Genomic DNA, 24,398 nt, shown 5'->3' with positions numbered 1-24,398 from the left:
AATTTATGTGCCATAAATATATTTCTCAAAATAGAGCCCATCTATTTTATAACCATGTGAACGTAGAGACGTCATTTTTGCCTAGGAGGACTGAGAAATCAGCCCCGTGCTCTCTGCTTTAAGGTGCTATTGTTGCTAGTTGGTGTCTGCCTCTTAAGGGAAATGACCTGAGATTATTTACAATGAGAGTTCAATTTAATTTTAGTTATTGCCTGTTTATTTCTTTTGCAAATGTGAAATAAGAATTTTAAAGAGCTGAAATGGAAACAGAACTTAAAGTAATGAGAATTCTTCAGTTCTTATGAATACAAAAGATCATGTTTGTTCAGTTGACTTTGTCCATTTATTGACTGTGCTGTATGATGCTTTTGAACCTTCTCCCGCTCTTTTGAAAATGACGGAAGGGTATATAGGCTGTATTACTTGTGATCTTTGTAAGCTTTTGCAAAAAGTGTATTCCACCTGTGATTATTTGCTTTTAATCGTTTGAGCTGCAGTGGAAACTTTTCGTACAAAGGAGACTTCTGTGTATGACTGATATCCTGACAGCTGCATGGTTATGAAATTGGAAATTTGTTGTGCTTCCTGGGGAGGGAAGGGGGCACAACAACTGTTGGATCGTTCCAAAGCTACAAAAAGGTAGAACAGCTCTTTTTGCAGTGAGCGAACGGGTAGAATAACTAACTCTCCCCTGCCACATGAAGATCCCTTTGGCCAACTTCACGTAAGGGAAACGTCAGGCTCAGCGTGGAGAGTTTGCTGTCCTGAGCCAGGCAGGAGAAGGTGGGTGATTGGGTGTTGTTGTAAGTGAATGGCAACTCTACCACAAAGATGCTCAATATGAATCTGTTTCACTGACATTGTTAAAACTCAAGTTTTTTCTATAGCATTTTGTCCTTTATTGACATTTTACAACAAGTATTTTCAAAACACTGTGGTTTCTCATTTTTTCAGTTTGCTCTTTGCTATTTTTTTTAACTTAGAATGCAGGAGGAGGGTAATTTTCTTCCCATTTCCCTCTAGAAAGGATTTTTTTAAACTTAATATTTATGTTCACCTGCATTCCTCATTCACGTACCTAGCCACAGAATTGAAAATGCCAAAAGCCTATATCTTCAAAATGTTTGTTCTTGATACACTTGCTCTTTGTACTAGGGATGCTGAGCCAATAGTAGTGGTGTAGTACCGTGTACGTGTATCTGGAATGACTTCAGTCATCTGATCCCTAGCATTCAGATTAATTGAGGGCGGGGGCGGGGGAGGGAGGGAGAAGCAAGGGGAAGAGTGCTGTCCTTTATTTTGATTTTTTTAATTAGGTACCATTCTTTGATATATTTCCACTCCAGGGAAAGATTTTGGGTGAAGGAGACTAGAAATTGGTGGGAATCCTATCATTAGATTTCACACCTTAATGCACAAGTGCTTGTTCCTTTGAATACAGAACAACAGAGAAAACATATGAAGCACTGCTGGGTTTGGGGGGTTTTTTGTTTGGTTGTTTGGGGTTTTTTTTGTAGTGTTTTTTGGTTTTGTGTCTTTTTTTTTAAAAAAAAAAAAAAGTACATCCAGGAGGTGCCAAAAGTACTGGTTAATGAGATACTGCCACCAAGCATCGGTAGCCAAGCACATACAACTACTTAAATTTGGCCAGATCTTGTCCATCTATTTTGTTTTTGGGAATTTAAACATTTCTTGATGTGAAAGAAACAGTCTATTAATTTTCCTCACTATTTCTTCCAGTTTGTTTTTCATGTAGCATAAAAAACACTCCCACCGTGTCTGTTTTCTTCCTTTTTGCTCTCAGTGTCTGTGTTTAAAATTAGCCTGTAAGAAAAACCTGTCTTTGCTGACCTGGTAACACAGCTTAGTACGTTCTCTAAGTCCCCGAGCATTGTCACTCGGGTTATTCTGTGGGCTTTTACCAGAAGCAACAGTATATTTTCTAGGGTGATTAAAACAGTCTTTTATATTAGATAGGCTGCTTAGCAGCCAACATTAATATATTCCGAGAGCCACCTTCTTAGAGCACCCTGGCACAGCTGCAGAACAAACGTTTCTATTGGTGCAGTTTTCCGTTTCTCCCGGAGGTTTTTTTTTTTTTTTAACTCCCTTTCTCCTGTTTTCTAAATATGCATATAGTTCAATATGCTCCTTTAAGTAGGTGGAGGGGGTAACTGGAGGGCGAGTACTCCTGCTGCTTGGCAAACAATGATTCCTTCGTCATGAGCCTCTTGGTAGGCATTTCGATTTAGCCTGGTACATCTGTGTACTCACTAAAAGCCCTTGTAGTTGCTCTTCTGGTTTCTTAGCTGTGTGTTTTCTACATCGTTCCAATTTATGCAGTCAGGTTTCTAATTTGCATCAATTACCCCAATAAATTTCAGATTGAATTCTGTTGCATTTCAATGAGCAATCTGAAGAGAAATCAGGAGACTACCTTAGAGAGTAAAGTACTACTGGTGTGAAAGAGCCACACATTAAGTCAGTATTTGTATATCAAGACATGAACTTAGTAAATGTGTTCTAATCAATTTTTCTGGAACAATGAAGCAAAATGGTGCAAATCCCTGTGTAGCTGTAAACTATGAACCTTTTTGAGATCCTTGGGTTTTACATTACTTTTTCTGGTGAATTGCAGTATTTTTTAGGGGTGGGTTTTTTTCACTTAAGAGGAAATGTCCCTCTATTTCACCTGCTTCTCTTCCAATTAGTAGTTGCCCACCTCTTGGGAGCATAATTAAGAGGTCTCTAGTTAGCCTAAGGAAACGAATTAAAGAAATTGTAAAAATGCAACTGTAATAAATGGGCAATATATAGCCATTAAGTCCACAATATCCATATTCATGCTTCTGCATTGCTACTTTAATGATTTGATATTTACCTATATAACTCATTTGATTATAAATAATGCTGATTGCATTGGGAACCAGCGTAGCACAAGAGGAGCAATAACATTTCTCTTTGTTCCAGAAGACTTAGGCAGGCATTTTGTTTAAGCAGTAAATATGTGTAGCAGAAATTGATACTTCTTAATTTTGCACTTAATGGATATTGGCTGCCATCAAACAACTTTGAGTAATTAGTAGTTGTGGTTGTAAGAAGCCCCAGGACTGATGAGGTGTCAAGCGGTCGGTGAAGGCTGGTCTGAAGGGCAGTCTTTAATCTGTCCTGGGTCCCAGAAGGATTAAACGTTGCGCGGAGTGTTTCTTCTGTTTATACAAGCAATGTGTCTTACTGAGGTTCGCTTGAAAGTCTTGGAAATACACATCTAACCTGATAAAATATTAAAAACTGCTTGAGCATTTCAGGTCTTGGGACCTGAATAGCAGTTAGGAAGCGCTGGCTTGTGTCAGGGATAGCGTGGCCAGCGGGAGCAGGGCAGGGATCGTCCCCCTGTACTCGGCGCTGGGGAGGCCGCACCTGGAATGCTGTGCCCAGTTTTGGGCCCCTCACTCCAAGAAAGACATCGGGGTGCTGGAGCGTGTCCAGAGAAGGGCAGCGGAGCTGGGGCAGGGTCTGGAGCACAGGGCTGGTGGGGAGCGGCTGAGGGAGCTGGGGGTGTTCAGCCTGGAGAAGAGGAGGCTGAGGGGAGACCTGATCGCTCTGCAGCTCCTGGCAGGAGGGGGCAGGGAGGGGGTGTTGGTCTCTTCTCCCACGTAGTTAGCGATAGGACGAGAGGAAATGGGCTCAAGCTGCGCCAGGGGAGGTTTAGGCTGGAAATTAGGAAAAATTTCTTCATGGAAAGAGTGGTCAAGCATTGGAACAGGCTGCCCAGAGAGGTGGGGGAGTCCCCATCCCTGGAGGTATTTAAAAGACGTGTAGCTGTGGGGCTTAGGGACGTGGTTTGGTGGTGGACTTGGCAGTGCTGGGTTAACGGTTGGACTCGATCATCTTAAAGGTCTTTTCCAACCTACACGACTCTATGATTCCATGATTATAGCGTGCTCTGAATGATGGGGAAGAGGAGGCACACAATGTTGCCCTGTACAGGATGGTAGCTGAGTATTTAAGTAGTGGCATATGATTAACACATGATAAAGAAAAATGGTGATAAAAGCAATTTAGGAGGGCTGACATGAACCTTCAGCATTTACTTTTAGGTGTGTTTCCTTTTCAGTCAGATTGATGAGTGATGACAGAAGAATATAATCTCTCTGGTAGATTTTATTGGAAATATTTATGCTCTTTACTAGAACTATATTTTATTGAGGTTATTTATGATGTTTGCATAGTTAAACTTTTGGGAGTATAAGGAGCTATCATGGTGAATTATCCATAAAATATCTTTGCTTTTGCTTTGCTGTTCATGTGTCATTGAACAGTAATGTCAGTTCTGACAAAAAAAAATGCGTTTTGATAAAATGGGTATTGAGCTAATTTGTTTTTTGTTATCCATGGAGAAAACACTTTAAGGTCCACATTTGGGTGATGAACAGTAATGGTTATTTTAAAGCAGCTTTGAATAAACAAATTTCACACAAATGCACCTTGAAAAACAAGTGCTCCATCGATGCATCACAGATCTGCTCTTCTCCAGGCCTGTCACCTTTCACACAAACTAAACCCTGCATTTGTTTCCCTTGATTCTCTGCTGGGATGTTTGTAGGTGCCTCCCATTTGTCATTCCTCTTTGGTGTCTTCCAGTCATTACAAGCAAAGGCTTTTGTGGATGAAACTGAGTTAATTTCTTTTCATATATTCCCATAGCTTGGGAAATTCTTTGTTAGTCTTCAGACATAATCCATTGCTAAATGGTGTGTGTTTCTTCTGCTTCGTGTCTGAAATGTGGCTTTTCTTGTCTGTATAGCTCCAGGCGTCTTTGCCCAAGCTCTCACCGTGCAGCGCTTTCCCTCTGACTTCTGTAAGCCAAGCAATTGCTTATACGTGTTGGAAAAAGTTCTTACAGAAATTATTTTTGTATCTTTTTATCAACCTTTTTCATTTACCTTTGACTTTCCCCATCTTCTCTTCTGCATCAAACACGCTATTCATCTTCTGGAGCCCTTCATAGCATGTACCGTGTCTGCTCATCATTCTGTGCACCAGTGCCATGTCCCAGTGTCCCATGATCAAGTTTTTCACCCACATGTTAAATGTTTCTCAAAGAAATACCCAATGTCGTCTTTTGTGCTCTACCTCATTCCCTAGCGGAAGTCTCTGCAACTATTCGTAAAACTAACACAAATATTTGGAAAGCTAGCACATTATACTCTAACAAACTACTGCTTCCAAGTTCCCTTTTGCATATCAATCAGCAAAACCTGAGCTATTTTTTCTATCAGTGGGTATGCTAAACCCACTCGTTGTAGTTCTGTAGCATCAAATTGTTCCTCCTGCTTTCTCCTGCCTGTCCCAGTGTATGCACTGTACAGCCCATTAAGCACCTGACTGGAGTCCTTTAATGTTTAGTAATGCAAGTTTAAAGAAATAACAGCTTTTAAAACACCGCTAGAAGTCAGGTTACTGTAGCTTTTATGCAATCCTTGTAATAGTTTTATATGCTGTATTGCCTTTGCATGTAATGTCTTTCACTACAAAATTGAACAGATGATTCATTGCATCCAAAGCTGATCCATACATCTTAAGCCATATCTTTCCTGTAGTTCCTTAAAATTTGACTGGGGGTGCATGGTATTAAGGGTTTAGTTGTTGTTAATATTCTTTTGCTGATAAACTAGAGGATTGAAAGATGGACATGATATAGTTAATTAACTTTTACAGGTTCAGATTTTCCTATGCTTGGTGACAGGCTCTACTTTTGGACATGGTAATAAATGGCTGGTTTTCTGGAATACTGCACTCTTCCTGCTTCCTTTCATTACATTAGCCAAGGTTCCACTAGATGAGACATTTGCAGTCTTAAGACTTCCTGCCGAGGTTCAGACTTTGTATTTTTGAGATTGAAGCTGTCGTGTTCATGAAACTACTTAATTAGAAACACATTCATCTCAGTGCATACTGGAGGAGTCTTGAGCAGCATAGCCAGGCACGCAGGGAAGTTGAGCATTTGTGCAGCTGGCAGCTAAACCAATGGTTTATACTTTGAATATAAAATTACTGGGTATTTTCTTGCTCCTGGAATGTGGCCATTGGAAATGAAGAGATGTGGGTGAAAGAGATACCGTTTGTCGCAAATAAAACATGCAAAATGACAAATAAAAATACTCCTCAGTTGAGCAGCAATCCATATGTAATAAGTGTGTATCATGTTGTATGGTAAAAATTTCTATCCAAAGACTTGGATGTATGTTCTGGTTCTCATCTGTGGAATTCCCAAGGAAGCAGAACCTTCAGGATTTGTACCAAGTTAGCTTCTGATTCAGCAGTCCCTCTGGGCTATCTCAGCTGCGGTATTGGGTGAAGCTTGGGCAGGGGCATTCTTGCCAGCCTAGGCACTTCGGTAAGTTGTCATGGAATGTGATACACCGCACTTTAGTATTCTACAAATGAACTTGTAAGGGGTTTTTTTTTGAGTTATGTATGTTTAGTGTCTTCAAAAAGAAAAGAAGCTTTTTCATGTAGAATGTCTAATACAGAGGCTGTTTCCACCTCTTGGTACAGCATCCAACAGAGCAGCAGTTTTAGGGGGTATAGTAATAAACATGATAAATCTTAATATACACATCAGTAAATATTTTTTTTTAAAGGCATTTCTCATGAAAATGAGAAGCAGAGTGATTTTTTGCTGGTTTGGTGTCTTGCAGTAGTTTTTTCAGCACTGTACTTCTCTTACTGAGCAGTAGGCACCAGTTTATCAAAGCAATATGGAAGATATTTTAATCCGAGGCAGTACAGTGACATTTCTCTCATTTTTTTCATCTGAAATGGAAAATGAGCTCTTTGAGCTTCTGTATCCAAAATGAAATGAGGCTCTATTTTAAAAGTTGTGTCTGTCTGTGTGCTTTCCGTTTAACAGGCAGTATATGCCATATTTGCAATTAGCAGCTTTGGCATCCTCCTTGATGTGTTCTAATAAGCAGTGCAAATAGAAGCTTTCCCTGATTAGTTGAGTGGGAGTCCTGTAATAAGCTTAATATTAGAAATACTGTATACACAGAGATACAACTTTCATTCAGTGTTCTTGTGTTATATAGTCCATGTTGGTGTTTGCTAACGTCATGGAAGAGAAGGCAGAAAAGATCAATCTTTCTCTTAAATGCTAGCATTCTGTTTGGTAACAGAAGTATTGCACCGGTGTTTGAGGCTACGAATTTGGCTTAAGAGCCTCTCGGTGTATCGTAGGTTTTGTGTTCTGAAGGGAATAATGGTATCAGCGTGTATCCCAGTAACTCTGGAGTTTATCAGAATCTTCAAAAGTAATTTTTATGTTGTTCTTTTATAAATGTAAACATTTCGAGATTTATACTTAAAAATAAATTATTTAAAATGTGTCTGGACCCATATTGAAAGGATTTAAAACTTGTAGTACCAGCTGATACGTATACATTAAATTAACCACTTAACACTACAACAGGATCTATTTTTCTAAAGAAAAGGTCTGGGTATTTTTTTAAAAATTGTAATAACACATTTTGTTTGTTTTTTAAAGAGACCCCAGTATTATAGATATATTTAATAGCTGTCCTTATGTACCTGTCTTAACTTAGTTACTTAGAAATTCTGATGTCAAGAAAAATTAAAGTCTTACAGTAGTGAGAGGATATTGCATAGTAAAAAAAGTCTTTCAAATATGGAATAAAATTTTATTCACATGTGGTTTGTGTGTGTGTGTATATATATTTTTTTTTTTTTTTTAAGCCAAATCTAATCCAGTATCCTGGTATTTTCCTGTAGCTAATTTTCTAAGTCATATGTGTTAATCCAGTGTTACGAGAATGTAAAGCTAGGTTTTTTTCCTCTTTGCAGTGCCCCAATGCCCTACCTCATTGGAATACATTTAAGTTTGATGGAGGTAAGTCTTTCTCACCATTTCTGAAACTATATATAGTTTTATGATTTAGAGCCAAATTCTGCAAGCAATTATACATTCATTCATATGCTTAAAAATGAAATAATCCTGTTCATTTGAGAGTGCTGAGAGAATTGAAGTTAAGCGTACACGATAATGTTAAATCTCAAGGGAGTCTTATCTGATACCTTGTGCTCCTTGGGCAAACTTTCTGTTTGCAGTTCAGCAGTGACGAGCTCGCACTGTGTTCCCCTCTCCATCCTGTTGCTTCATTTCATCAGTATACTGCCTTAGTTTGACTCTGTATTCACAAAGGCAGAGTCGATATTAAACCAAAATGTTGACAGTTACAGTTCTCTTTTAGGCTTTTGCAGACAGATTGTAATTTTTTTAATGTTCAAAAGATCTGAAAAGAAGGAACTTGCTGTTAATGTTAACACAAAGCTGGCAGAAAACCAGCCCTCACAGAAAGCTTCACATATAAACAATTCAGAGTAATTCATGTGACTTTTAAAAACTCTAAAAGTGGAAATAGCACATTTGCTTTTGCTTCCAGTGCTGGTGAAACAGTTGATGACTTTCCTCAAAAGTATCTGGAGGACAACATAAGCTATTAATTTAGATCCCTATGAAAATCCTAGTCCTTATTAATTGTGCCCCTTTACACCGGAGGTCTGAGCGCTGCGTATGCGCTCCGTGTGGGAAGAGCTTTTCCTGCCCAGAAAGCACTGCCTCTTTGGAGGCTCTTAAACGAGCAGGCAGCGTTGAACTGGTGGGAGCTGCAAATGCCCTTGGAAGTTAATTGTGTCCCTGTTTTAGAAACCTGTGTTTGGAAAATTAGCCTTAGTGTTTAGGATATGTAACGATTTACAATGCTGAGGTTTACATCACATAAAGTAATGCGTATTACTAGAATATTTGTTCTTGTATTGTCCATAAAAATGTGCAATTTCTCTGGAAATATTTATCAAACATATTCTTTCACTGGGGGATATGTATGCAATAATGATCCCGTTTGTCTTTGTGTGTTAAAACTTAGACTAGGATGCTACGTAACTTCCCCCTTTTTCCAGCGTTAACATGAAGTAATTTTAGAAGTCACTTTTTTCGTGAGAAGCTAGATGGAATATGCAGGACCTCTTTTTTCTTTTTTTTTTTTCCTTACCATCCTGGGTACTGATGATTTTTTTTTATGCCCTTTATATTGCTAAATAAAGTACAGAATTGCAGTACAATATGTTAGTGAATAAGCAATTATTTTAAAAGTCAACATGTACATTTGTTTGCACATCGTATGCTTATGTTAGAGGGGTTTCTGATAATTACCCTTGAATACCACATAGACAGGAGCGAAGTAATACCTAGGAAGAAATAGTCTAGCATATATTTTTCATATTGATCAAGACACTTTCTGCCCCGTCTGTACCAGGTAACCGTTGGCATGCTTATTATGGCATCTATCTATTTGAAAAAGAAGGAAGAGACCTGGCAGAGGATGGGATAATATCTCAATACAGATACTTGTCAGCTTTCGCAAATATTTTTGCTCACAGAGAGCTACGTGGTTAGTCTGGCACGGGGTATAGAAAAAAAATTAATAATTGCACCTTGGAGTTGCTTTGCATGATGTCTCACTCCTGCCTCGCTACATAAACCCATTACCTCTTCCTTTGTCTCAGTTTTTCAGACTGCAGGGCTCTGTAGGCCTTCCAAACTCCATCTGTAAAAACTCAAAAAAAGGAGTTGTTCTTGGAGAAGCCAATTTTCATCCATTTTAGTAACTTGTGAAAAAATCTGTTTAGTACTAAATCCAGTATGGCTTTTGAATAGCCAGAGATTCTGGAACACAGACACACTTTGGCAAAGTACAGTTATTCAAAGTGCCTTATGAAATAAATTAAATAAATAAAACAAACTGTCTTCTCTCCTCCCTCTGCTCTTAAGGATAAATTGAATACTTCCCGATAGAAAGACGTCTTCCAGCTAACTGTGCTTTTTCCATTGAAAAATAAAATAAAATCACACAGTGGGCTATGGTGTCTGTTTGTTGGCAAGTACTGCATAATTTCTCTGTGCCTTGGGCAAAGGGAAGGTGACATTTGTCAAATGAGCTAGACAATTACTAGTTTACCTCTTTGCCTGTTTTTTGATGCTGAAGGCTTACTCTCTTTGTCCTTTTCTTCATATGTAGGTATAAAATTGTGTGTTTGATTTGTTAGAATAACAACTTAGTAGCAACAGCAATTTTTCTCTCATGATCTAGCAGTGGTGTATTTTTAAAAATACAATGTATTAATTTTTCCATATCAAAATAATTTTACAAACTGCAACTAAAAACTAGCGCCATTATTCAGTATTCGTTTTTCTTTAGGTGCTGAAATTTCAGCAAGTAGATCTTTAAAAGTGCTTTGTTAATCCACGTGGTCTACTTTCAGGATAAGGGATTAATTCCCCAGTCTTCTATTCAGGTTAAGACAGGTGGACTCTTTATCTACTGTAGAGCCCCATGGGAGTAATTGCAGTTACACAGAGGCGCTCGGTTCTGCTCCAGCAGCTCCAACTGCAGAATTTGTCATTGTTGCGTAAATGTTAGTGGAAGCTTAAACTTGCGCAGAGAAAGCTGGGGTGTAAAGAGGAGGGTGAATTTGGAATGTAGGAAGAAAAATAATTTTCTAGCTTTAGTGTTTCTGTGGGGTTTTGCTGTCCCTATTTTGGAATAGGGCCTCAGGAAGAAATATAGCAGAAATGTTAATGGTTTTAAACAAAATACAACCTCTCTCTCACCTCAAAAGTTGTGGGTTTTTTTTTTCCCCCCAAACCATTGCGTATCTTAAAGTTAGTTTCAGTTTCCCATGTTACACAGGGTCTCTGTAGAAGGAGCGGCTATTTTAATGGAAAATGACAAATTTTTCTTATGATTAAAATATCAAGCATATCCATTGACTGTTAAATCTAATTTGCTGTGACTGAAATGTTCTCCAGTGAGATAAGATAATCTCCTGTTATAGGTCAGAGGGCTCCAACTGATTTACGAGGGAAAATCTTGGTCGAAACTATAGAGCTGTGTTTTGTGCTCTTATTTTTCAGCTTTTCTATCATCACCTAGTTAGTCATTCTTTATAAGATTTCCATTTAGCAATCCATAAAGTGACTTCAAAGAAGGCTAAAAGTTTATAAGCTGTTGGATAAGCAAGGCTGGAGCTATCACATGAATAATGGAACATGCTTACGGAACTAATTGAATTCATATTAGATGAAGATAAGTACTTAGTACTGATAAATAATGAGATAGGAAAATGAAACTCTATCAAATGAACACATCCCTTTCATAATCTTGTTTTATTTTCTACCTGCGTACTCTATGCTATTTTAGTGTTCCAATTATATTAAATTGACCTTTGTGCTATAAGTGGTGTCAAACTTAGCTGGCAGCCTTTTACATTTTGTCATAGTAAACGATTGTTTCAGCAACTGTTTCTGTAGCAAAGGTTATTAGTGTGATGGTGCTGATGGAAGAGGAATGCCCTTGACCTAGTAGACTACCTAGTGGAATTTAGGCACATGTGGCTTTGATTACCCAGTTGGGATTGTTCTGTTTAGCTGTCAGGTACTGGGCTGCTGGCAGCATACTGTTCCATGCCAGGCTTCCAGTCATTCCAGGAACAGTAGTGCCCACCCTCATCATGCTCTGTTTGGGGCACAAACGCACCCTTTAAAGTTAATGATTAGAAAAATGTTTCTTGCACTCTTTTTTTTTTTTTTTTTAATATTCCAGTCACTCAAGGACATTTTCGGGGACTTCAGAATTTTAATTCGTGCAAGATTATCCGGCAGGAATTTGTGTGTGAAACCAGATTGCATTTGTTAGAATGATTTTCTAACATTTTTCCTAGGCATAAAGGACAGTTGTGCATATCATAAAACCTATACGAGCAGATTTTGGTTTTATTTTAACCTAGTATGAGTAAATATGTTCATGTTAGGAAAAGAAGGTTCACTACAATTCATGCTGTCTTTAATATGCTGGGACATGGCAGGTGATCTCACCTAACGTCGAGAGTCTCTTCCTCATGCAGACAGATGAATGGAAAGCCGCGTGTTCAGCCCTCTGAACCCCCAGCACGGATTCGGGAAGCACTTTTGGGCATATTTCCCAGTCTTTTTCAGGTAGCCGTGCGGATGCTCTGTCGTGATCCAGCCCGATCATGTGCCAGTCTGAGCTAACGAACTCGGAGAAACAGGTTACGTCAGCTTGGGCTTGGTGCTGGCGGTGCCACGTGGCTGCCCCTCGCCGCAGCCGACACCCTGAGAATTCATTGACCGCTGGCATCTTCCAGTGGTAGCGTTAATTGTTAATTATGTCTTTTGATTGGGGTGAGGAGTACTGCTTAGCTTTTTCCATCCATTTATACTTAGTCAATCACTGCCTTTTCTAGCTATAACTGAAGAAGTGTAGCTTTTTCACAGGGTTTAAATGAAGGGGTTATATATAGACTTAAATCCAGGTCTTAAAATACTAAATGTAATTTAGTCACTCACAAATATTATGAATATGGCTGTACATGGTGTCAGGAGTATTGATAAAAATGCATTAAAAAATATGACAAATTCCTGACGGACTTGTCTTTTGTCCAGTTATTGGAAAAATGAAAATAATAACTGTGTTCGAATCAGAGATTCTGTGCGTGAGGATGTTTGCGGGGGGTAAGTCTCAAGACAGACAAATACCGCAGTACCAAGCAGACTTAGCAGTAAGCGTAGGTTTTTCTTCTGTGGTACAATAGCGTTAGATCAGCGCTAGTGATGTTTGTCACTCAGTTGGCAACAGCTGCTTGTGATAAGGATCTGGAGAATCACCTGTGCAGGATCAGGGTACCGCACATCAAGGTTGGGAGATGGGCGGAAGAGTGGGAGATGCTCGGGAGGGGGCAGCAGCCCACCTGCTGTGCCCAGATCAAAGGGCTGCGAGGTCAGGGGGCACATCCAGCTTAACCAGATTTGTCTGCTGAATAGCTATTTCAGATTGTAAATCTAGGGGTGATTTCATTAAGTCCTTCTGGCTGCTGTTGGGGCATGAAATAATAAAATTTTATATCCGTTGCCTTTCCTGCTTCTGGCAGCCAGATTGACACATTGTTGTCTGCAGTGTTGTGGTGTTTTTCTTAAGAAGAAAATAAATGGAAACTATTAACTAAGTAGAGACAAGCCATTAAGCAAATGGATTTTAGACTTGTTGTGAATCATACTTTCATAATAATTTCAAATATAATGTACAGACTAGCTACTAAAAATGTTAGGTTTTCTTAAGAGTTTTACCTTTCCAAAAGAATTAGTGGAAGGTACATTTTCTTTTTTCTGTCACAACATTTTTTAATATGTTGATCACATTTGCATCTGGTTATGAAACCTGATGATCAACTTGGTTTATGTTTTGGCACCAATTTAGCCATGAAGTTATGCAAACCCGATTTTTTGGGGGGGGAGGAGGAGGGTGGTGTTTGGTTTTTTTTCTTCTTTTTAAATGAACTATTCAATAAAATCGTTCATCTGAAAGAAGTTTAACGTAAGGTTTTTTTATGGTAGGAAATGCAAAAACTGCCAACTGTAGACAGTGATAATAAAATTACATTTAGTATAACCTCGTGTTAGTGTTATTGATGAATACTGTTTCTAGCATGTGATCTGAGTGAGACAGAGGCGCACCCCTTAATACTTCTATTAGAATATAGTTTCTCAGGGTTTTTGCAAACTTTCACATAAAACATTTAAATTACTTCAAGTGTTTGGCTGCTTGTGAGCGGGACAGACGCACTAACTGCTGCTTATTTACTGACCTGGTGTTTAAGGCCCCCTGGAGTTTGTTTGAAAAGTTAAGAGATTTTCACAGTAAAGGTGCCATTTCTAAAATTTAAAGTGCTCTTTTCACCAGGAGATAAGTTCTCTCTGATTAAGTCAGTAATTCTTACTAAGCCATGTTTATAGAGGCCATAAACAATGGGTTCAGTGTGCTTGTTAAACCAGCTTTCCATACCTCTCCACTCTTTTAAAAAGAGACATTTAAAATAAAAGGCAGGTGTAGATGTTAGTTCGATTTGGTGGTTTTTAGATGATTAATTATGGCTACAAGTAATTCAGTAAGGATGGCTAAGAAAGGTTTGCAGTAGTGATATGTGATGCGCATTTTCACTGAATCACTTCTTTTGACTCGGCAAATCCCTAGTCTGTAGTAAAATTAGATAAGGAAACTGTAATGTTCATATTTCCTCTCGTTCTTTGCTCCTCCGCGTTTTTTCCGCAAAATATGAACATACTGAATATAGTCCATTTTGTTTAGCAGGTATCACTTTATTTGTAAAATTTTGTTTAGATGTTCAGGAAGTTGTGAAATATGGAATGTGATTGTATATGGCTTAGTGGCTGTCCCTTTGTATTTTGAGAAAATTATGACAATGCAAATGATCTACATGCAGTTGCGATTCATAGAGTCCAATGGGATTTAATGCAAGGAATGCAGCTGGATGCTGGGAATTTTTACTAACATTCCAACAAGCAAGTAAATACTTATTTCTAGGTCAGTTGGGCTGACAGATACTATGTTTAGCAAAAGAACCATTTGATTATTTGACAAAAGCCCTTTTAACTCTCTGATAATACCTTTATGGAAGATTATAGTGAAAGGAAAGATGATATAAACAGATAAGGATTCAGATGAACCAGTCTCTAGAATGAACCACAATTGGACCATTGAAAAATTGTATTTTTTCAGATGCATTGCATGACAGATGCTATAAATCAGGTTACTCTCAAGTGTTTTATTACATTTGGGGTTTTGTCTCCAGGGAAATCCACTGTCTTAATACAAATATTGAAAAGTTTTAAAGTAAGGTTGTGCTCTTCACGGTGTAAAGGTATAGCACAGCAGAATTTAATATTAGCCTTCCTTTTGGATACAATTATTTCTGGGCCGTGTGCGGAGATGATTATGTTGATCGGCATTTATAGTCCTTGCACCATGAGCAACATCCTTTTGTACTGTGCTGGTTGGCAGATAGCCGCTTGTCACAAGCCTGTTCTTTGCTACAGAAAACCGACACATTTTGCTGAAGGGAAGGTGCAGATTCATCACCAAAATCACAAAAACACCCATTGACAAGTTCAAGCACGTGTTTGTTTCTTCTTCGGCAAGAATCAAGAGAAGGTTTTAATTCCTTCTGTCTTGTCCTACTAGCACTCGATTTTGACAAGCTTCTGGCTTTGGTTAAGTACATTGCAAGACCTTTTTGTTGGAGCTTTTTAGACTCCTCTGAGTATAAGTGAGATTTTTCATTTTCTGAAGCAGGAAGGAGCAAATCAGTTTGTCTGGTGCTTCCGGACTCCTAGAAGGAGCAAGACTCCTGGATTGCTTTAGAGTTTATCAGATGCAGCCAACAGAGTGACCTTTGGTTCCTGAAATGTAGAGGAAAGTACCTGGTTTGTCATGCAGTACTTGTGCTTTTTATATGGAAAGCATTAAATGTAATATTCTTCCATTTAAATTAAAAAAAAAATTCTCATGTAAGACTAAACTTAAATGCCTACAAAGTGTTTTTTATAGTCGTTGGGGTTTTTTTCTGCCCCCCTAAGTACACAGCAGTTTTCTTTATAGACAGAGGGCTGAGCCTTGAAAACTGAAGGTAATTATTTAGATGCCTAAGGCTCAACTTTGCCATTGTTTTAGAGCTCTAGTTCCTTTCTTTTAAAGCAAAGAATTCCCCCCACCCCGCAAAACCTTAATTAAAAATTGAGTATGTTTTTGTTCATTTTCCTCTTCAGTAACTTGCATTTGGTCCTACGTATAGGTATGTAGGTACTTAAATGTTTGTTTACAGTGTCACTGGGAAATTTCCTTAATTACCATATTCTATAGTTACACTTATTCTGATTTTGAATTTTCAAAGCTTTATTTGAAGAGGGCTTAAATACATATGATTAGTCAGTCAAAAAAAAAAAGGATTCAATTCTCCTGTTAATGGAAAAAGTGTTAAATATTTAAATGCTGCTCTGTTTCATATCCGTGATTCATGTACTGTTGTTTAAGCAGGGAAATAAAGTCTGACAGTGTTTAAATTTGCCTTTAGACACCAATACCTTTAGACACTTAAAAGTACAAATGATCATTCTTTTGAGAAATAGGTTATGCTTTTCTTTTGTGTGTCCGTGTACTGTTACAGATGCTGTAAACAAACTAGATTAGAGACATTTCTTCCTCTCAATTCATGGGAACAGGATAAAAAGTTTAGGCTCACTGAACTTTAAGAGACCAGGATACGGTGGAGTTATTTTCTCTTAGCTTTTCTTCCTTTTAGTTATTTATTTATTAACCTCTGGTAGTGTCCATCTTACTTAAATACAGTTGTAAACTTGTCTCTATTGGAGTTCCAAAATTCAACCTGGAGTTTGGAAACCAGTTCCCATCCCTGACTTACTGCAACTCTTAACTCCTGGAAAAGCCACTATTTATTGTTATTTAAATCAATTTCTAAATATAAAAAGACGTACTTGAAATCTTGACTCAGCTAGAAACCGCTAAATGTGCAAACAGGATACCAGGATTGAGATAAACATTAGTAGAGGTGCTTGAAATAAGTCTTTGCTTGAATAATCTCAGACAGTAACTCTCTGGTTTCAAACATTTCAGTATGCATAATGTTAAGAACTTCCATCTGCAAATTGAAGGTTAATTTTTCAACATTGTAAAATGTGAATAAATAAAACAAATGATGACAAAGACGGGAATGTTGGTTGTTTTTAAAATGCTTTAAGTTTTGTAATGCCATGATGTTATGCCATCACTTGTGTCCTTTATGCATAAGATTAACTCTGCATACTTACATTTTCCTTTCCCTTTTCTTGAATTTGCTCATATTTAGAAAGTAAGAAACATGGCCCTGGAAGATGTAGTGATTCTTAATGTAGACACCAACACACTGGAAACCCCTTTTGATGACCTTCAGAGCCTTCCTAATGATGTGGTACGTATGAAATGATTTATTCAACTATTCCATTACTTAAAAGTGTAAATCCTCTTGACCTGCTCGGTTTGTAACTGAGCTGTCTTGCTGTGTTACTCTCGTTATTATAAGTAAAATGCTTTGCCTCAATTCTTTCCTGTTTTGAAGTGTTAAGCAATGTTTGTTTGAACATTTGCAGTCATATTTTTAAGCCTCCTAATGAAAATTAGCTAATGGTGACATAAGCTAGAAATGCTGCAGCAACCCGGTTTCAGTCTTGGAATGGCATGATCAAGGTTCACCTAAAGAGTCAGTATTTTAGAGAGGGAAAAAAGGATAAATGAAAACCTCACAGGTTATGGTACCTCTGAACAGGAAACAAAAATTCAAACTTCTTTCTTCATGGCATGAAAGAGAAGTACTATTTGAAACCATCTTTATCTGTTCCATTAGGCAAAAAAAAAAAAATCCTGCATTTTTAGATAACTTTTGTTTTCAAATGAACTTCTTGTTTCCTCCTGTGGCTTCCTCTGGGTGAGTTTTAAGAACTCTTGCATTTTGTATCCTGAATTATGATATTAAATGGACTGGTGCATATAATTTGGAACTTATGTTCTTTTTCATTCAAACATGTTATTAGTTATTTATTTATTTTTTAATAACTTGATAGAAATGTTGTATAAATACTTGATCTTTCCCTTCAATGAGACAAAAATACATCCAGCTTGCTACTTCCTGCTGTAATCATCTTCACTAAAGAAGCTGAGAGGGAAGAGCAGTAAAGTGAGTAAGAGCGTAAGAAGCTATTTTTAAGACAGAGGGTGACTGTTTAGGAGAAAACGGCAGGGGAAAATCTGGATTTCTTTTACTAGTTCAAAATATTGTGCTGACAGTTAGATCTATACCTTTTCATGTGTAGTTGAGAAATAAAATTGATATGCAGGGAGCTCAATATAAGCCGGTCTGTTTGAGAAAAACTGAAGTAATGGTGAATACCCAGTGCCTCCTACTGTGACATCCCTCATTTCGCTATGATCTCTGGTGTGATCCATTCTTCGAAAACAGTGAGCTCTGGATGAAAGGTCCATCTTGATTGGGAACGTTCTGGCTTTAGTCAAGCATTTAGTCTATAAAAGTTACTTCCATGAATTTTTCTGGCTTTATATAGTTTTTCATTTTGATTTCACTCCCAGCATCCAAATCTGCCAGCTGGTCATCGCTCGTGCCATTATCCACAACCCGGGGAATGACAGACTTGTAAATTGCATGGAATTATGTAAGAAATGTCTGGATACAGTGAGTGCGGGGCCTCAAACATGTATATGATTTGTCAACAATCAAGTATTATATTAGATTTTATGAGGCTTCATTAAAGGAGCTGTTGTAGGTGCGCTGTAGAACATCAGAAGAGACTTCACCAATAAACACAGAACTTCAAGCTTTGGAATGTAATAAATTTTAAGAGACTTCCTTCCTTTCATTATTTACTTTTACTTCACTTTTATAACAGTAGAGAGTTGTGTTTTATTAGTTCAAATTTCTTGATTCAGTTTTCCACAGGTCTATTTAAAAGCTACATTTTATCTTGGAGGATGTTTGGAGCATAGCAGAGGAAGTGCTGCCAGCAAATTCAATTAACTGGCATGGCTCACAAATAGCGTGCATGGTGTATTTTTTTTCACAACTGCTATATAAATACAGCTGGGATTAATATTTGTCGCAACAAAGCCTTAACTTGAATTGTGTCGCGTTGTGTAATTAATGTTTGGGATCAGTGTTTATGTCTTATTTAGCTTTGTTTCATTATTTTAGTTACCTAGATAATGAAGTATTCTCCTCTAGGTCTTTTCCTTTCCTTCAGACTGCTTAATATTTGGCTTTGACCACTAGAGAGCAGCTGCTCTTCTTTGCAAGAATTGAATTTCTGTTAGTTCTTTCATGCATCATGTGTTTGGAACTGTAAGTGGATCAAGTTGTTCATCTCAGCAGGGAGACTCTAAAGCCAATCCATTATACTTTTTTTTATTTTCCTTTTTTTTTTCTTTTGCTTCCCTGGGAGGATGGGGAGACTCTAGGAGCGTGTCTCCCCACTGGTCTCAGTCTAAACAGATGCATTTATGATCTGAGAAACTACAAATGTCTTCAGCAGTTTCACGATCCTAAGTGGCTGTTATGTCAAACTATTCTGCCAGTTTTGCTACTTAATGTGAACAGTGAGCAATTCATGCACTGCTGAATAGACACAAAATTGACTTTGCTAAATTAAATCTACCTATATTCAACAGTGAGGAGAAACATCTTCTGTGTGATGTGTTCGCCATCAGGTAATTAAACCAGTGGAAAATTTTTAAAGCTGTTTTCCCCCTCTCCTTGAACAGCTTTTTTAATCAAGTAAAACAATGCCGTGAAGTCCTATGATTATTTTACAGCTTCAGGTAGTGAGTTGTGCCTGAGTTTCATGACAGTCATGTTTCATGACAGTCATGTTGCTACCTAAACTGTTGATTCTCAGCAATCTAGAATGTACTCATTAATCCTTGATTCCTAGGATCCAAACGAACATGGGCTATAGTAAAATGCCTTTCCAGTTCACATTTGTGTCACAGGAGCTAGGCAGCATTGAGACAGTTCCAGCAGAATCAGGTTAAGTCACTTCTTTGCCCTGGTTTACCTCAGCAGTGCCTGCTAGCGGTCAGACTTCCTGAACGGTTCAGGTCAGATCCCTGAAAATCAAGGTGTGTACTACTGCGTTACTCATTAACTATTTGAAATGTGAAAAACTGTCCCTCCTTCACCTTCTGCTTCTGGTATGTTGCCGAAAATCTGGCAGCATGAGAACGCCCTGGGAAGTAACTTTCCTTTTAAAATAGTCAATATTAAAAAAAGAGATTTATTAAGGACTGTGATTACAATAAGTGCATCTGCTGCTGACAAGTCTCCTACACCACCGTCTGTGTTGCAAGGAATAGCAAAGAGGGGGTAGTAATTTTTTTTTATGCAACCCTTATGGATTTTTCATGTATTTCCAAATAAGTGTCATCTTCTAGTCTTAGTTGTAGTCAGAGCTTCATATTACAAGGAATAAAGCATAAGCTCACTCTGTCAACTTGTAGTTTTTATTAAATGAAGCCCTGATGCAATGCAGTGTGCTGCGCCAAAGAGATCTTGCATATCTGATGGCTGTGAGAGTATTGTAAATTTGCACTAGCCTATGAATATCTTAGGCTGTCAGTAATTTAGTTGTATATGCTAGCGTTGTCCATTCATTAACAAGTTACCACAAGTAGGAAGCCTGTGTTGCTGTTTTTCACTTGGTGGGAAATTAACTGCTTTCAGGACAGCAAGAAGTACTAAACTACAACTCAATAGCAGAACCATTTTCTTAAAGGTGAATCCATTTTTATTTCTTACGCTGTGTTTGCAATAGAATGTTTCTTGCTTTATTCATGTTGACAACTGAAAAGCCTTGGACCTAATTAAAAGAATTTCCACTAGCACCTTTACTGAACCATTTCATTATGCTGCATTGCACAGATTGCATTTTGAAACATGGTGATAGTTTAAATCTGACCTTTAAACCTGAACTGCCAGAAGTATAAAAATCTTCTTTAAAAACACTCTCAGGGTAGACTGCATGTATATGTGTCTGTTTGGCTAGAAATAATCTTCATATTGAGTGGTCACAGTCCTTTTTTATTTTTTTTTTTTTTTTAAAAGTATTACTGCCTCTTTAGGCAGGAAACGGTCATAATTCTGCTTGTATAATCCACTTTGTCTTATGTACTAATTTATTCCAGAGGAAACATACTTTTGTTTTTCCTTACTTGTTAGTCTCTCTAAATATGTTGTTGTCAACATATTCTTTTTTAAAAATCTGTGGCATGCCTATTGCAGTAGTGCTGATTGGAAGAGTAAAAGTGTGCATATATAAAATAAACATCCTACAGTATTCGATTTAGTCTTAGAAGAGAGCAGATGATCTGAAAGCTTAAGGAATTAGAAAAATAACCTATCGATATTCTACTTCCATACCAAATAGGGAAGCTGAAACACAGGAAGGCTGTGGCTAGCCTTCGGAACTTTTTTTTTTGTTGTAAAACAAAGCATAGAACCTTTTCCTTCTATATAGATGGCAAGTTCTTTATTTTCACATGAATGTTTAAAGAAAACCACTTATAAAAATGTTTGAGATGGATTTGGAAGTTACTCAGAGCTATAGACATTTTATTGCATTTTTAAGAACTACATTTAAATGGTTTACCTAAGTTAATATAGGAAATAAACACATACTTCATCCCTGCAACATCAGACTCCTTCAAACATGGCGAAACGTGCTGTTCAGGTTTGAAAATCTGATGAAGCTTTTATATTTTGAGAATAACAGAGCTCCTTGAGAGACATTATCTCAGTGAATAGGAGTGAGCTTATTTTGTGGGCATGATAGACTAAGTCCGTTATCGTGTATTATGTTAATATGTGCTTATGGGCTCATTAATGCATGGATCATTGGCATAAGCCACAGCATTCGCATTTAGAAACAATGCTGGACACGGTCTTGGTTATTTCTGTTATACTAAATAACTGTAATGAAAATCCTTCTACAAGAGAAGCTGCAGAAAATTTAAAGTAGAAGGAAATCTCTTTGGAACTGTTTTGGTAAACGCAAGTGCAAATGTAACATCTACCTTTAACAGAAGAAAATGTAGCGCACAATATGGATTATACATTTAACACCTATATAGCAGGATGAGGAGTCACTTTCCTGCCCTCCCCAAATCTAGGACTACTGCAGGAGGAAGCGAGGGATGTGCTTACGGGAGGGATAGAACCGAAGCCCTCAAGAACAGATGTTCAGTAAAATCAGCCTGCCCTTTGCTACTGAGGCAGGCTGGTAGCAAAACCCCGAGGCAGAAAAAACTCACCTGGTAGGATTTTGGAGATATGGATGAGGCCAGAATAAGCTTTTGTTACGAGCTGTAGGATGGGGGGAAGGTCTTGAGAATCAATTTGAACCATCGGCTTATGTTTTATGAGGTATTATTCACACTCTCAGAAAACATAGTTATGTTCACTCCCACAGAATCTGCTTACTCTGTAAATAATATTCCTACAGTGTTTCTTGCATAGTGTGAAGTATATAGAGCTACCCCAATGGAGTTTTTCAGAAAAGCATTTGAAAAAGGAAGATTTGCTAGTTATTGGTAGAATGATTTCTGTTAAATTCATAATATGGATATTTATGGAGTCGTTCGTGTTCTTCTGCAAATGAAGATGACTAGGGATTTCCTGGCTTTCTGCTTTCCTTCTGAAATTGCGGCTCCTTCCTGTCTTCTGCGTAAGGTATCTCGTCAGACTCGGGTTTTGCGCGTGACATGACCGCATCCTCTCAAAGCACTAGTTGAACTTCTTTCAAGTATCAGCGCCCAGATTGTTGGGTTTGTATTGCCATGTGTTGTGCGAGATCTCTCTCAAAAACTTACCTTGTCCTGGTTCTGTCTGCAACACCAAAAAATTGCTACTGACACAACTATTTGTTAATGATTTAACATAACCTATAACGGTTGCAGCACAGGCACAGCAAGCTTGATGTTAAACTTTGAAAGGTTTTTTTTTTTTTATCTCCTTTCCCAGCTTGTGTTTGGGAAAGAAAAACGCTGTCACTAACAATAATATATAGATACACAACCTTCAGTAGTTGCTGAGCTCTAAGCACTAGAAAAGAGACATCAAACTTATACGTGCAAGAAGGTTGTGACTCGAGGAATTCTGAGGCGCAGAGAGCAGTAATGGATAATCCTCTAAAACTTTAGCCCTTGGTGTACACAGAAAACAAAGAATATTCAGGTAACCTGGATCACGGTAGTTTTAAGCCTGCCCACACAGAAGTGCGTTTAGTTGGTATTTGCTCAGTTGTGATCATAATTGCACAAGTGTCTCTGTGTAAATGGTAATGAGACCGTTAGGGCTGTGCTCGCCTGAGAATCCTGAGGTAATTAAACACCTCCGCAGTGGCAGGGAAAGGGCAATGAGGGTTAAGAGGAGAGCCGTCCCGCGCACAGGTGGTTTAGATCTCTGGAGAAATAGGAAGGGGGAAAAAAAAAAAGAACTTCAGTAGATACTGACCGATTTGAAGGACAGAATGTTGTCGTTAATTCGAGACTTTTAAGAAAAGCGCAGGTTTTGTTTTCTGGATTGCGTGGGGCGTCCGTAGGGAGGCTGCGGGGCCTCCGTGAGGCGAGGCCGCGGTGAGCAGATGGCCGCCCCGCAGCAGGCCCCGCCGGCCGCGGCCGAGCCCGTCAGCAGCGCTGCCGGTGCCGCTCTGGAGGCGCATGTAGGAAAGGGCGGAACGCTGCCCGGCAAAGCGGGCAGTTGAGGAAAAGCGTGAGGAGGAAGGAGCGGCGGAGGGGAACTGGTACGGGTGGCCCGCGGCCCCCCGTGCATCGCCCTGCGCTGCTCAGGGAGGAGGTAGCTGGAGCAGGGAAGTTGAGAGGGCCGGGGCGGGGGGAAGGTATTTTAGTTTCTGTCTTTTGTTTCTCACCATCCAACTTTATTTTAGTTGGAAATAAATTAAATTAATTTTCCTAAGGCGAGCCTGTTTCGCCCGTGATGCTAATTGGTAGGCGATCTCCCTGTCTTTATCTCGGCCCACGAGCTTTTTCTTCGTGTTTTCTCCCCAAGTCCTGCTGAGGAGGGGGAGTGAGAGAGCGGCTGGGTGGGTGTCTGGGAGCCAGCCAAGGGAACCCACCATATGCATAAATAAAACTCTCATTTTGTTATTTTCCATTAAGTCTCTGAAATACAAGGGAATATAGCCTTAAAAGAAAAAAAACCCTTGCATCTGTGGCAAACAAATTTTTCAGACCTACAGAATTTGTTCTTAGCCTTGGTGGTGATGGACGGCCTGATTATACAGAACAGTTTTTCTGTTAGTCTGATGTTTGAATTAATTTAGCTGAAATTCTTTCATGGATTCTATTCAAGAATGACACAGAACTTCATGGACTACCTTTAAAAGAGTACTCAACAGAATGTTAACAACGGATTTTAAGTAGGAGGGAAGGTTGAAATGAAGCTTTTATTTTCCTATTGGTTTCTGAATATCTTAAAGAAGCAAAACAGCTTGAAAAGTAATGCTTTTAGAACTGAAAAATTCAACTCTGAATTCACAATGTCACTTTTTGTCGTAACTGCTGCTGTGGTTAGCACATTTTTCATTTAGCTGTGCCCCAACGTTGTGATATGAGAGTGATCTAGACCTGTTGTGTGATTTCAGGTTTCTGCACTGAAGAACAGATTGAAGAAAGTCTCTACAACCACTGGAGATGGCGTTGCAAGAGCATTTCTAAAAGCACAAGCATCTTTCTTTGGGAGCTACAGAAATGCCCTGAAAATTGAACCTGTAAGTAGGAAATTAGTAGGCATAAGATGTAAATCTGCAGCTGTGGTGGGGAAAAAAGCTAACAAGAATTCAAAGCGTAGTATAACCTACTCCTACTAAG

The 24,398-nt window shown here is 38.5% G+C and overlaps 1 protein-coding gene across 7 annotated transcripts in view; it reads left to right on the top strand.

The window, feature by feature from the left end:
* Positions 1 to 24,398, top strand: part of DENND1A (DENN domain containing 1A) — a 215,187-nt gene that overhangs the window by 111,433 nt on the left and 79,356 nt on the right. For all 7 annotated transcript variants that reach the window (XM_075716203.1, XM_075716202.1, XM_075716201.1 and 4 more), the window contains 3 exons: positions 7,867 to 7,912; positions 16,819 to 16,920; positions 24,173 to 24,298. In XM_075716203.1, coding sequence (XP_075572318.1) covers positions 7,867 to 7,912; positions 16,819 to 16,920; positions 24,173 to 24,298 — 274 coding nt within the window. The remainder of the gene's footprint in view (positions 1 to 7,866; positions 7,913 to 16,818; positions 16,921 to 24,172; positions 24,299 to 24,398) is intronic.

Source organism: Pelecanus crispus, chromosome 9, assembly GCF_030463565.1.
Source record: "Pelecanus crispus isolate bPelCri1 chromosome 9, bPelCri1.pri, whole genome shotgun sequence".
Classification (NCBI taxonomy): domain Eukaryota; kingdom Metazoa; phylum Chordata; class Aves; order Pelecaniformes; family Pelecanidae; genus Pelecanus; species Pelecanus crispus.
This window is presented reverse-complemented; position numbering and strand designations above follow the sequence as displayed.